The sequence below is a fragment of the Zosterops lateralis genome, assembly GCF_965231275.1.
Source record: "Zosterops lateralis genome assembly, chromosome: 1".
NCBI classification, from domain to species: Eukaryota; Metazoa; Chordata; class Aves; order Passeriformes; family Zosteropidae; genus Zosterops; species Zosterops lateralis.
The window spans coordinates 147,445,100-147,460,242 of record NC_139762.1 but is presented as its reverse complement, the minus strand read 5'-3'; the positions used below and the strand labels follow the sequence as shown (position 1 = coordinate 147,460,242).

At 40.1% G+C, this 15,143-nt stretch overlaps 1 protein-coding gene across 1 annotated transcript; it reads left to right on the top strand.

The window, feature by feature from the left end:
* Positions 1-760: 760 nt before the first annotated feature.
* DSCC1 (DNA replication and sister chromatid cohesion 1) lies at positions 761-14,993 on the top strand (the record flags this gene model as incomplete). The annotated part of the gene is made up of 10 exons (XM_083861130.1): positions 761-883; positions 1,895-2,250; positions 3,782-3,950; positions 5,716-5,850; positions 8,360-8,450; positions 9,352-9,490; positions 10,960-11,012; positions 12,152-12,306; positions 12,870-13,018; positions 13,784-14,993. The coding sequence occupies 10 exons, from the start codon at positions 761-763 to the stop codon at positions 13,890-13,892; spliced, it is 1,479 nt and encodes a 492-aa protein (XP_083717256.1). The 3' UTR covers positions 13,893-14,993.
* Between the last annotated feature and the right edge of the window lie 150 nt (positions 14,994-15,143).

Below are 15,143 nucleotides of genomic sequence, written 5' to 3'. Positions count from 1 at the left end.
AACATGAAAACATGATAGATTTCTGAGTTTTTGAGCAAACCACTGCACATCTGTTGTGACAGAGGTAACTGCCTAATAACTTCAGCCAAAGTTTTCTCCAGGGCCAGTTGCCTCACTGGCACCACTCAGGCACCACCTTCTGAAGGCAGAAGATGCCTGACTCAGTCACATACAACAACAGTTGTTCTCTTCCAGGCTGGGACTGAACCAAGCCAGCTCCATCCCACCAGCTCCTGCTTCTGTGGTTCCCACATAAAAGGGATTATGACCTTCTCATCTAGGTCATTTGGTACAGATGTACACCAAGCACAGAGGTACTCTGCAAATGCATAGACATAACTTAGGACCACTGAGTAACTAACTAGTTGTTATCTGATGCACACAGCAGGCAGCTAGGGCTAACACACTACCAGGCTGAGTGTAATATGCCCTGCAGCAAAAATCAGTGAGTGCCTGAGGAGCCAGTTGTCCTAGACAAAGCAGGGAAGAGGCATCGTGTGCTGCTCCTTGCAGAAGTCTGACTTCTGCTGCTGCTTAGGTGCTGTGTTCTGAGCCTCTACTTCTGTTTTCTTCTTATGTTTTAAGGACATCAATAGACTTCCAGTTGAATTTCAGAGCTGCAGACTTTTTCCATTGCAATAATTGCACATGCCTGTGGTTTCCACTCATTTGTGTCATGGCTTTAGCTCGAGCACTTCCTCACAGCTTCCTCTGGCAGCCCCATCAGGCCACAGCAAGAACCTGAGCTCAGCCCTGAATCATGGGGAGACGAAGCTCCACGTGGAGGCTGTGCAAGGCCTTTCCTGAGGGATCATGTATGCATGAGAACCTGTGGATAGCTGCCCTTGGTCAGACCGTCCCCAGAAGGACAGAAGGACCCAGGGTGAGTGACGCCAGCGGGTGGCAGCTGCCTCAGCAGTGCTTTCCCACCCACTGCCAGGCCCACTGTGGGGGCTTGGACACTCGATCTCCCTCTCTCCACACTTGCTGTCACGCTCTGGTGTCAAGGGAAAACTTTGAGAGTGGCACAGTAATGCTGTAGGCCTGGGTGAAAAAGAGGTGCTGGTCAACAGTGACTGAACTGAGCCAGTTTGTGCCCAGATGGCCAAGAAGGCCAATGGCATCCTGGCCTGGATCAGAAACAGTGTGGCCAGCAGGACCAGGGCAGGGATTTTCTCCCTGTACTCAGCACTGCTGAGGCCACACCTCAAGTGCTGTGTCCAGTTCTGGGCCCCTCAGTACAAGGAGGACACTGAGGTTCTGGAGTGTGTCCAGAGAAGGGCAACAGAGCTGGGGAAGGGTCTGGAGCACAGGTCAGATGAGGAGCAGCTGAGGGAGCTGAGGGTGTTTAGCCTGGAGAAAAGGAGGCTCAGGGGAGGCCTTATTGCTCACCACCACTCCCTGAACAGAGGCTGCAGCCAGGCAGGAATTCTCCCAGCTAAGAAGTAACAGGATGAGAGGAAGTGGGCTCAGGTTGCACCAGCAGAGGTTTAGCTTGGATAGTGGGGAACAGTTTCTCCACAGAAAAGGTGGTCTGTCTCTGGGACAGGCTGCCCGGGGAAGTGGTGGAGTCACCATCCCTGGGGGTGTTTAAAAGACACGCTGGTGCGGCACTCAGGGACATGGTTTAGTGCCGGATTTGCCAGCGCTGGATAAAGGCTTGGACTTGATGATATTAGAAGCCTTTTCCATCCTGAACACATCTGCGATTTTATGTTGCCTCAAAGCTGGGCAGTGACTTCCACATCGGGCCTGTTTATGCAACGTTTTATAATTTTATTTACTTTTGCACATTTTAGTCGTATTTTTTGCATAACGAGAGATTTTACTGCAGCACAGCCCGGCTCCTGTGCAGCCCGACAGAAATGAAATCGGAAGGTTTGTCCCAAATTAGAGCCGGCGGAGGCGCACAGAGAAGTCATCCATTCACAACCCCGAGCCTTTCCCGCCCGCCCCGCCGCCCGTCCGTCAACCGCGGAGCCAACCCGGGCTGCGCGCGCCTCCCCGTGTGCCGGGCCCGGCCGGGGCGGGGCGGGCAATGGCGGCTGTGGCGCGGAGTTCGGAGCGGGCCGGGCCCGCCGTGCGGAGCCGCGCCCAGGTGGACGCCACGCTGCAGACGGCCAAGCTGAACCCGGCGGAGCTGCTGCCGGCCGTGCAGTGCCTCAGCTTCGGCCCGCAGGCCGGCGGCGGGGAGTGCTGCCTGCTGCAGCTGGAGCCGGGGCTGTGCGCCGAGCTGGAGGCGGGCCGCAGGTACGGCCCGGCGGGAGGGCCCGGGAAGGCGGGTTTGGCCACACTTGTGTTCCTCTGGTGCGGTTTGCGTAGCTGCCCCCTAAGTACCTTAAACCTGCTGGAAACTAAAAACTATTTAGACTTATAAGAAGCATGTTGGGGGTTTCTGTTGGTTTTTTATTTGGTTTTTCTTTGTTTGTGTTTTTTTAATGGAAAACTTTCTGCTGTGGAGGCTTCTGAACAACACTCAGAAGATGCTGCGATGGGCTCCCCAAAAAGTGGTCGCAGCACCAAACTTGCCACAGTTCAAGAAGCTCTCGGGCACAGGGTGTGTTTGTTTGGGCAGTCCTGCGCCGGGCCAGGAGCGGGACTCAGCGATCCGTGTGGGTCCCATCCAAGTCGGGATGGTCTGTGATCAGAAACACAGGTTTAGAAAAGAGATTATGTCTCTAAAAGAATGCTGCTGACTTTGAGATTTTTCCTGTTAGAACTTTTGAGGTCTGCTGGATGGCAGGGTGCCTAAAGATAGACAAATTGGCGGGGAAGGATGTGCAGTATTAACATGGGCATAGCGTAGGATGGTTACGTGACACCAAACGCTGGACCAAGAGCAGGTTCTAAATAAGGTTTTGATAATGTTTTAAATTTCTTCCTTTACTACAATTCCAGTGACATAAGGAAAATCTTTAAAGTGATACAGAATGAGAAGTCCCTCTAAAGAAAGTAGTTCTCTGACATGTATGTTAGTGAGCCCATTCATATTTAGTGCAATACTGATAAAGTATTATCTGTGAGAGAACTGAATCATGTCAGTCCCTTGGGGCATAGCTGAGCTTTGTTCATGCATTCAGGCTTTGGGGAAACAAGAGGAGCAGTTTCATTAAAATGAATCTGAGCACTTAGGTTAGTATATGTAGCCTGGGGGGAACTGAATGTTCTCCTGTTGTGATCCTGCTTTGGTATTATCACCTCCTCATGCAGAATCTGCACTTAATCAAGTATGTGAGCTGAAGAGGGTGGTTTACGTAGTCTCTTTGTCCAGAATTGTTCTAGATGATTTTCTTTCTTGTTTGGAATTACTTACAAGAAAATAGGTATGAATTATCTGAAGGGCTCTGCACAATAGACACAATTTCTGTTTGCTTTTTTGTTTCACAGTGGAGCAGCTTCAGTCCTCATTAAAGAACAACTCTCGCTGTAATCTGATTTCTAAGATTAGTGAACTAATTCACGTATGAAGCATAAGTTAAGCAGTGTTTTAGTGGGGTTGAGTGAACTGGTGTAGGACTGTAGGCATTCAGCTGTGTTCTGCATAAAAACTTTAAATGCTTGTCTTTTGAGTTTTCCCACACTTAAATGAGAGGGAAAAACATAGTCGATTAGATTAATTGACATTTCCATCTTTATGTTTTGGTGAACTGTGACTGCTGCAGCCAAACAGACCTGCACTTTGCAATTTCTTTACCAATGTATAAATGTGAGAAAATATCAGACAAGTTTAATAAGTGTTCAGGTAAAAGTACCTCATTATTTCTGTGCCTTTTTTTTCCAGCCTAGTAATCCGTGGTGAAAAGGACGAACACGCAGTGTTGTGCAGCAAAGATAAAACTTATGACATGAAAATAGCAGATACCTCAAATATGCTGCTGTTTGTTCCTGGCTGCAAAACTCCAGAGGAGCTGAATGCAGATCCAGCATCTTGTAATATTATTCATCCACAGGTGTGTCTTTCAGGGGTTTTGTTTGTTTGCTTTAATTCTCTGCTTTCTTATTCTCTATAATTTCTTGTATTTTGTCTAAGATGTGTATGTGAAGCCCAGCAGGGATTCAGTTGCCTCAACATAGGCTTCTAATGCCATTTTAGATGCCCTGTGGTATTGCTTAGCTGCTATTGCAGGCTGCCACTGGAGAAAGGACAAGTGTCCACAAGATTTTTTGTGTATTGACCAGTTCCAGGAGGATGTCTTTATAAATGTGCTTTTTACACAGGGCTGTGCTATGCCTCAGGGTGTCCAAAATGCCTTAAGGATCCTTCCTGAGACAGCTGAACATTCTCCTTAATGTGTGATAATTATTGTTTCCAAAAATTAAAAACTGTGGTTTGTTTTCTGTGCATAATAATTACTTGTGGTAAGTAGTAAAAGCTTGCTAAGAAAATAAAATTGCTCAGTGTCAGCAACTGTTTTTAAAGTAAGCTATTTACAGGTTGATTTTAGGAGTGCTTTCCCCAGAAGGGAGATTTTTATCATTTCGTGTCTGAATACTATTTTTTAAATACAGAAATGTATTTAAAGGTGGCTCTTTCAATTAGTGTATCAAAACATTTGTCAAAGTGAGTGATCTTAGAGTTCTCAGTTTAGGAATTCTTTGTTCTCTGCCCTCCTGAAACATAGTTAATAAAATTCTATTAAAAATAGCTAGGCAAATATTGTTAGTTAATTATTTGCTGTAATGGACATAATGGCGTCATTGATGAATAATCCTACTTCAACTTCAGTTCTTCATGAGGTCTCTAATGAGCTATTGTAAAAAGTTAATTCAAGCTGAAGTAGATTAATGAGAAAGTAATATTCTTCCATATGCCTTTTTTTTTTGCTACATTTAGTAATTTCACTATTCCTGTGAAGTTGCACATCACAAAATGGCATTTGCTTAGGAGCTATTTTCAAAGTTTTATTTCTAAGAGCTCTCAAAATGATTTCAAGAATGTTAGATTGTTCATTTACATTGCAAATTGTGAAACATAGCAAAAGCTACTGTGTGTACTCAGTACTTTGGGGCTTCACTGGCCTTCACTTGCAGTCTTGGTGCTGATATTTGTATCACTTGCACCACTGATACTCACAGCTTAAACATGTGCCATTTTACTCACCTCACAGAGCTCAGCTCAGGTTAGAAGCTTTGGAATATTAATTAGAATTATTTATTGTCTCGAGTATCTTCTTATTACCAAATTGATCAGAAAACAACTTGGCAGGAAAAAAGCCTAGCACTTTAGTAAATGTTAATTGACATGAAGCTTTGAAGTTTATCAGGAAATTGGTGTTTAGCTGATTTTTTTTTTTGCCAATCCAGTTATGTAACAGATTAATATTAAGAGACTTTTGTGTATTAGAATTGATATATGATTTCTTATATATATAGGTGGTTTTGCTTGTAGTTGATTTAAATGGAATATTATTTTAAAGTTTTAGTTGTTTTTTTTTTTTTTAATGGAGGACTTCTAAAATACCCCAAAATACCTTTGTCTTACACACTACAAGCATGTTTTTATTAATCAACAGTGGGTTTCTATTCTTCAATGTCTGTAGTAAATTTTTATTGAAAACATTGCAATGATTGTTTTGTCTTTAAAGTAATTTCCCTATTAATAGTTTCTTGTTTTCAGTGACTAGATTAACACTGCTTGCTGATAATTTTTGGCAAGCAGCTTTGAATCCAGATGCTATGCTAAAATGTTTAAAGAGTCGCTGTTTTCTCTTGTAGATTGTTGGTTTCTCCAAGAACTATTGGGAATTAAGGAGATGTCGACCAAAACTGAAGAAACTGAGGAAGCTTTTAATGGAAGATCCATATGAAGGGCCTGATAGTCAGAAAGATCAGACTTCAACATTTTCAAAGGTAAATCAGCTGTGTAAATTGCTTTCTTGTAATTGGTAACGAGCAAATTAAAGTGAAGATACATCCTTAAGCAGAAAAATCCCTTTCCTTTACATGATTGACAGTGCTTCTTTGCATTAATATTTTTTATTAATAAATTACCCCTTCTATTCTAAACAAGGTGGATGTAGTTAGTCCTTCCAGTGAGTACAGGTAAGCAACTGTTTTATTAGTTAAAAGAGGAGAACAAAGGACATCAAAGAAGACTGGGCATTTCCCTTTTCCTGGGGAAGTTTCTTGGAGGACAACCTTCAGAATCTTTTCTAAATTCCTTGAGAGTTACATGACTAGTAAGGTATAATGCAGCCTTTTCTTCTTTGGGTCTGTCATGTATGAGGTCAGAGCACACCCATGTGCAAACTGCTTGCCAATCAGTAAATTGGTGATGACAAAGAGAAGAAGGGAGTGGAAGAGAGTAACAAGGATTATATAAGGCATGGAATAAGACACACTAAAAGAAGGGAAAACAAATGAAATCCTGTCCTGCTGTCTTACCATGTTTCCAGGAAATTCAATTTGGGACCTAAAGAGTAATGGAGAGACCTGGATTGTGCAGCATATGATCTTAGATAAAAGGCTGATAAAAATTCTGGGGTTTTGTTAGTTTGGTTGGTTTTCCTTTTGACTTTAAAACCAAAAAGTAGTTGCTCCCAAGTATTTTATGCTGAGGCTTGATTGAAGCTGACACCAACAAACCATCTGCATGTGCTTGGACGTGCAAACACAGATGTTAATTTTCGCTGGAGAGACATGATGCCTCTCTCTTCTTGGATGATTAACAGGCTGATTTCTGATTAGTTACAGAATCCTGCCCCCAGAATTGCCTACTTTTGCTGATGTATGCATAGGTGAACATACAGCAAAATAAGGGATGGCAAAAGTTAAAGAGTTTAAATTGTTTGAAAACGAAAGGAGAAAATTTGAAGGAGGATGTATTACCTCTAGTAGCTTACTGAATAACAACTAGATATATCTGATAAATGTAGACATGTCTTAACCTTGCCTTTGGTGAAGTTCTTAAATGAATCTGAAAACTCTGCAGGGGAAAGCTCTTTCCTATGAGACTAATTCTCACTGAAATTCCAAACAATGTATGTGTAGTAATGATTTCTGTTGTTTTGTTTGCTTACACGTAACATTTATCATGTGCTGGGAACTAATAGGCCACCTTTAATCTGTTTGAAAACAAATTACTTTTGGTTGTTTACCGTAAGCTTCTCATGATTTTCAGGACTGTATTGTACACAGAGAACTCCAGCAAAAGAGCCATAAACATCTATGGCACTGTAGGGAACCTGTTGCATAGTGTTGTGATTTAGGAGACTAGAGAAAAGCTTATAAATATATAGGCTGGTACTGAATTTTACAGTGAAATGACATGGCATACTCAGATGATCATAGACTTCTGATAAGGATAAGGACAAGAAACATATTAAATACATTATCTGGAAGTTGCTGGTGTGGACATGGTGCAAGTCAACCCATTCCATTTATGTTTGCACAGGCAATGCAGCTGATAAAAGCATCAGAGCTGAGAGCAGTGATGTATTCAGAAAAGCTGGTGAGATTGCTGGGCTCACATCACAGCAGAAACATAGGACTTGTGTGCAAGGCATCTGAATGGCAGTTAAACTTCAACCACACATACTGATCTGGGGATATTTTTGCTCCCAATTGCTGGCAGTGGGTTTTGTTTTTTTTTTTTTTTAAGTACTGTATAATAGGATCATCCCTCATTGGCGTACAGATGGGAACTTGGCCTGATAGTACTTCAACATACTCTGATAGGAATAGCATAGCAGGAAGTGGAGGCCTTTCTGTATTTATTAAATGGTTTTTTAACATGTGGATGATCCAATCTTAGTGTTGGTATGTTCCATTTGTGTTCCTATAGTCTGATAGATCTCAATCCAATACTTAATCCAATGTTTTTCTTTCTGATAGGAAATATTCTTGAACTATAATCAACAGAACTTTAATGTTAGAGTTGATTTGAAAGGCTCTAGTGTGAATAAGGGAATTGGTGTCCTACTTCCTGTGCATTGAAGTCTGGTATTTCTTCCATTTACTTCACTCTTCATGATAACTTCTGTTCCACCCATGTCTTCACCACAGTATCCCATCTCAGAAAAGCCAGAACACATTAACTTTTCATTTTTGCTGGGATACTTCACTTACAAGGTCTGTTTGTGCTGGTTTGAATTCTGGGAATACATGTATATTGCTTATGCCTGGTACAAAGACTTTCCTGTAGTTAGACTGCCTTTTATATTGAATAACCCTTTGAGAAAATGCTTTAAGTTACAGGAAAGGTTTCAGAGAGTATGGCAAACCTTAGAAAATTCAGAGTCTGGGGGAAAAAAATCTATCTTAAGTCTTTCGTTCGTTATAGCTTATATTTAGTATGGTTGCTGAAGCAAAGAAGTAAGAATAATCTCTTTTATTTCCTTCTTTTTTTTCCTTATTGCAGTATACAACAGAAGATTTGTTAAATCTGATTCAAGCAAGCGAAGAAGAAATACTCCACCAATTGCAAGTTATAGATGCTTGCAAAATTGAAGGTATTCATATCTAAAGAATATTATTACCTATCAGGAAATAACCCTGCTATTTCCCCCAAAATATGTCTCCTTTTTCTAAGGCCCATTCCATATCCTTGTCTTTCAAGGTGCAAGCTACTTCAAAGTTCTAAAACTTGTTTCCATAGATCCATGTGCTCTGCAAATCTGATCAGAAGGATGAAGCTGAGCAGGCACTGCCAGTCTCTCTTTCTTGGATAACTCCTTTACTGCTACAAACACTGGCATCAGGTTACCCCACTGACAGCATGAATATTTTTTAGCTGGTCACGCCCTTCATGAATGAGTGGGTACTGCTTTCTGTAGTTCTAGAGGCAAAAATAGTTGATTCTTAGGTAACCCTGTCCTTGTCATAGTCCTTTGTCCTCCTGGACTGGGTTTATCTCAGTGTGAGGAAAGGCTTAAGTGCCTCCCCTTGGGACAGGTCCTACTCATCCTTAACTTTGGGCCATGCTCAGACTATCATTGGGACACAAGGTGATGGCAGTCCTAGAGTTGTCTGGATTTCTGTGAACTTCTGTGGACCTGAGCTGTTGCTTTGTAGGGCCAATGCAGCTGGTTTTGTTCATGCAGTTCTGTTCCTGAAATAAATATTATTTTCTACATCTGATTCATCTTGGAGTGATACTTGTAGTGGCTTTGGATCTGTGACCGTTAAAGAATTACAAGCAATTGAGATTTTTAAGTTTCATTCTCCTTACATTTGCTCTTACTATTTAGTTCCTTTTCTCAGCTTTTAATCCTGAAAAAGGCAGAAAGCTGCTGCATGTTGTAAATGTGTGACCTGAATGTTCAGACTCTAGTAATGTGTCTTAATGGCAATAGAAGTAAGGTGTTAATGTTCTCCTTCTAACAGTGTTTTGTTTGGTGCTCTGTTTGGCAGGATATTGGAGAATTCTAGATTTTGACTATGAGATGAAACTCTTGAATCATGTGACTCAGCTAATAGACTCAGAGTCCTGGCCTTTGAGTAAGGTTCCTCTGGGTGTCTGCCTTCAAGAACTTGGAACTCTAGAACCCAGGTAAACTATTATTTTTTAGTACTTCAAATTACCTATATTCATTATTAACTATTAGTAATTACAGTACTTACTAACTGTCTGTTAAAATTATAGTCTTGCAAATGTAGATTTTAGTTATAATGATGTAAATGATATATTTTCTGTGTTTCTAAAAATACTCAAGGGAATTTTTAGACAGGTTAGTAAACTGATTGTAGTGTTTATTGGTAATATTCCCATTGATTCATAGTAGAAACATTAGTGTTGTGTTGTAAATGATGGAAGTAGCTTGTGCTTAAGTTGTAAATTGCTGAGCATCTTGAAATACCTGTTCTGAATCTATAGCTAGCCAAAAATGTTCGGTTTACCTGTTGCATACTATTTGAGAGGGGGGTACGTTTTCTAGTGTAATTCAAAATTCCCACTCTAAAAAAGTCTTAAGTTTACAATATGTAGCATTTTCCATTATATTGGCTTTTGGCTCAAAAAGATATCTGCAATTAGGCTATAATTTTATGACAGAGCTTCAGAAAAGTGCCTGTTATTCAGTAAGGGATATTTAATTGCTAAATTTTTGACTTGCATCATAGGATCATTCAGACTGGTAAAAAACATTAAGATCATTGAGTCCAACCATTAATCCACCACTGCCAACTCCAGTGCTGATTCACATCCCTAAGTGCCACATCTACAGGTCTTTTAAATACCTCCAGGGGTGGTTTCTCCAGCACTTCCTGGGCAGCCTGTTCCAGTGCTTGACAATGCTTGCCATGAAGAAATTTTTCTTATATCCAATCTAAATCTGTGGCCATTTCTTCTGATCCTGTCACTTTTTACCTGGGAGCAGAGTCCCAACCCCCACCTGGCTACAGCCTCCTTTCAGGGAGCTCTAAAGAGTGATAAGGTCTCCCCTGGGCCTCCTTTTCTCCAGGCTGAACACCCCCAGCTCCCTCAGCTGCTCATCATCTGACCTGTGCTCCAGACCCTTCCCCAGCTCTGTGGCCCTTCTCTGGACACACTCCAGCCCCTCAATGTCTTTCTTGCAGTGAGGGGCCCAGAACTGGACACAGCACTTGGCCTCAGCAGTGCTGAGTACAGAGGGACAATCCCTGCCCTGGTCCTGCTGGCCACACTGTTTCTGATACAATTCTTTCTTATTAGGAAAAAAGTGATATTGCAACAGTCTCTATTCCTTATTTTCCTTATGCATTTTAGTCTTTGCTAGTTATAAATAGAAAGTGGAAGAGACCTTTGGGGTTGACAGGTTAAATCAGCTTCCATCTGTTATTTGTCCCCTTTTGTTCTCCCTTTTACTTTGTTTTTTTTACCAGTTTCTTCATTTCACCCACAAAAATGTGTCTCATCATCCATTCTATGCAATTTATTTTTTTCTCCATACCTGTTTCTTAATCTTTTTGTAACTGTTTCAGTAGTGTCCTAGTAAACAGTATTAGAACTTGATTTCTGTTTTTTTTTTTTTTTTTCTCCAGAGAGATGATAGAACACATTCTTTTAAGCTACGGCAGGAAATACACTGATGATGGTAAGTTTGGGAAAGCTTATATGGTTTAACTTTGCATAAAATAAATGGTTATTAATGATGAAATGTAGGTTTTGGCCCAAGAATTGCCAAAAAAAATGAGTATGCTACAGTGCTAGTATAAGGGAGGGAGCAAACTGGGCCAAAAATCAGTACAATTGTTAAAGGAAGTTTCACAGAAAAAAAAAAAGGCTATTAAATTGTACAAGACAACTGTGAACAGAGGTACTGGAAATGATTTATTAGCTGTCTACAATCCATAATTTCATGACTAAAGAGAGATTACTACTAAAATTTAGCTGGCATCTCTCTTTAGATACCCTCAAAGATCTCAGATATTTAAGCAATTAATTGTGCTATTATGAGTAGTCAATGGCATGAATTCAGCTTGCCTGAAGTAGGTATCTGCCTTTGATCTCTTGAACTGCAGCACAAGATCTGCTGGTTGTATTGATTAGATTTCCTCTGTCCATCTCACACACAGATATAATACTGCACTGCTCTAATCTCAATGTGAAGTCTTCTCCACGGTGCCTTTCATCTCACCTTTGGCTGAAATAGGAGTTGCGCTCAACATTAAAGGACTTAGGAAAAAGTAATTGGAGTCACAACAGACTCTTGTCTTAATATATTTAGGCAGTTTGCACAAGGAATGAGTCTGACAGGTGGCTGAAACAATAGAAGGAAGTGTTTATACCTGATTTGGTTCAGAGAATTTTAGCCAAGCCAGTGTGAGAGAAAATGAAGTTTCATCCCTTCGTAATCTCATAAAGGTGATTAAAGGAGTGAAAGTTTTGTTAGTTGTTTTAGCAAATGCTTTAATACAAGGCATTCAGAAATAGGAATGAGAGCTGTAGGAGGAACGATACACTGTGAAAGGGGAAAACATGGAGGGCAAACACTTATTGATACAAATTAATATTGTACTTGGGACAGTGCTGCTGCATTCTGCATAATTTGTTCTTGAGAATGAGAAGATACCATAATTTATCCAAATTAATACCAAGTCAAATGATTTCCCAAGGAAAAGAAAAAAGAGGATGCTTGGTGTGTAGAAGACTGTAGAACAGAATGGAAATACAAGGCTGTTCTTTTATCAAAAGGCAAGAACCCAAGATAACCTAGTTTTTGCTTCTTAGCAGGGGAGGTTTTCTTTGAAATGCGTGAAGATAAAATATGCAGAGCTATAGCACAAATGCTTTTGCAAAATGCAGTTAAATTCAATCTATCAGATTTTGAAGAAGTCTGGCAACAGAGTGTCCCTGAGGGGATGACAACAAGGCTTGATCAGCTTCAGGTAAACACATTAAAGAAGTATGGATTCTTTTGTGACTAGGCTGTAACTGACTTGTGTCATATATAGATTTTATCCATTATTGGGTATTGTGTTGTTTCTGTCAACTTATAGAGGATATTGTGAAGCATACTTGAATTCAAGCACCAGTAGTCTGGAATCATGCTAATTCAGGTTTCTGTAACTCAGGCACATTTCACTGTTTGAAGAAAGGTTGCAGCTGTACTGTTACTACTTGTAAATGTGACTGGAACAGAAGCTGAAGCTGTTGTTGAACAGATTGTAGTGACAGCCAGAAGAGTAGCAAACACTAGGAGAATCCTTTTGCTCAAAGAAGGTAGAGAGATGTTGGAACCCAGTGGATTCTCTCTTCTTGTCATAAAGGAAATTATAAATACTGCCTGTAAAACAGTGCCTTTATGGTACTTTTTCACTTTGCCTCTAGTAGTGCAGTTCTAGGCAGCTTTGGATCTACAAAGAGCAACTTCTATGGAATATTGTCAGAAGAAAGGAAGTTTAATTGCTTTGTTGGTACTTAACATTTCCTTTCTGACGCTGGTCTACAGGGCTTGGCTCTTGTGGATAAAAACTCAAGACCAGAGACCATCTTTCTGCTAAAAGTAGAAGACTTACCTGAAGACAATCAGGAAAGATTCAACAGCTTATTTGGCATACGGCAAAAATGGACAGAAGTGGATATTACCCCTTATATACAGTAAGGATGTATTTCTTTCTATTAAAATATAATTGGTATTATATTCTTCCCTTTTTACACAGCTGGCTTCTGATGAGCTATCACTGCCCCAATGATACTACTATACTTTTCATTCTAAATTAACATGGTTTCTATATGAATATAATACCCACCTCTGGGATCTGTAACTCTCGTTTGGATTTAAAATGTGTGTAAAAAGCTGATCGTACTGGGTTTAAATGGGTGATAACTCTCATTTGATAAAGCAGACAATTCAAAGGCTAAACTTCCTGACATTTACAATGAGTCTCTATATTTACAAAACTAGAACTATAGAGCAGTAGTGCTTCCTGTACTGCATCCTTTGTTCCTTTGGTGGTTATGACTTACACTACTGCATTATCTGGAATGTCCACTGTGATAGATGTGAGCATTTATTGATACTAACCCAGAAGTAACTGCATCAACCCTTTATGAGTGGCTCTAAATTTACTGTAGTGTAACTGTTTTGCTAGGTTGAAGACTCTGTTAGAGAACAGTAATAATAATAACTCAACCTAAAACCCAAAATTCTTTTTTCTGAAGTAAGTAATGTAGTTTTGCCTAGTGCTTATATGTCAAGGTAAGTTCTAAACTTTAAAGCATTATGTGATAGCTAGAATAGTTTGGGTTTTTTTTCCTAATGTCCTAATCCAGTTTATTGCTGTAGTTACAAATATTTTACAGATTCATTTTGTGTGAGATTATCTCTTAATCCCAATGTCATGTGCTTTATTTCCTCTTTAGAGACCTGTGTGCAGAGAAGCAGACTGTTGGTGCTCTTTTGACAAAATATGCTCGCTCCTCAACGCTGAATGGTGTTAAAGTTTATAATTCTAGAAGACCCATCTCATAACAAGTATTGTTTGAAGAACTGAGGATACTGAATGTAGTAACAGTGAATGTTACTTGCTGCTGCCTTCTGGGGAAAGGAGTTGCCAACCATCATTATACAATGTACTTGAGTTTAAGCAGCTAGGCTGCTTGAAGAGGTTGTGTTTTCTGCCCAGCTGAGAGTGTGAGAGCACTTGTGACCTCTAAGGAATAACATTCAGCTCACCTTCTTTTGCCAGCTTTCCTTTGCCCAGCTTCTTTCTCCTTTGTGTCAAGTTAAGCTAGGAGCTGACCTGCTTCTTGAATATACGCTTAATCTGTTTGTCCGTAAGTCTGAAATGAAAATTTAAAACCCCCTCAATTGAATTTATTTGAATAGCAAAATGGAAATTTTAGTCTTCTGCCCATTAGTGGCCATTTTTAAAGATTAAAGTTTCATTGCAGTGTTCACATTTTGAATAGCACAGAGCTCATCAGACTCATGAACAAATCATTCTCCATTGAGGCTACACCAGTCTTAATTTTGAAAAGTGTTTCTTTTTAAGGTCATGTCTATGAACACCATCTGCACAAGCACCTGACACTTTAATATTTGGCATGAATGGCCTTATGTATATTACAAAAAAACCTAATTGAAGTGTGAATATGAGAGAAAGTAGTTGGACATTGTGTTACGAATTTCCTATAAACGGTCTTTAAAACATAGCTGAGGTAAAACTAATGCTTTACAGAAAACTGCTTGTGTTTTTTTTAAAGAACCTACAAAACTTTGTAGTACAATTATTTTTTTAATCTTTGTTATGGCAAATAACTGCACATAGAAATTGTGCCTTGAAACCTTACAGTAAAATATTGTTCTGTGTAGAGCAATGGAACAGGATCTTTTTCTAGTACTGCCACGAAGTGGTGTGTGCCTGAGATGGTAATTTTGTAATCATTAAAAAGGATTGTGTGCATGTCAGTAAACCAGAGTTTAATTTTTGATCGTTTTCAGATGTATATTTTAAACTTAACAGTTGTAGGTTATTTGATACAATAAGTATTTTTTCCATCAGACTCAGATATGAGGTATGAAACACCTTGCTCGGAGCTGCCAGCATTCCAGCTGTAGATTGAGTGGGGAGAGGAGAGAAACCCCTCCTAAATCAAATAAAACTCTTAAGATGCATGGTGTGTGTACTTGGAAATAAAAGCTACTTCCTGAGCTCAGTTTATTGGTGCCCAGTGCTGCATTCTGCTGGTTCAGGGGTGTGGTGTGTGACCAGCTGTGTGG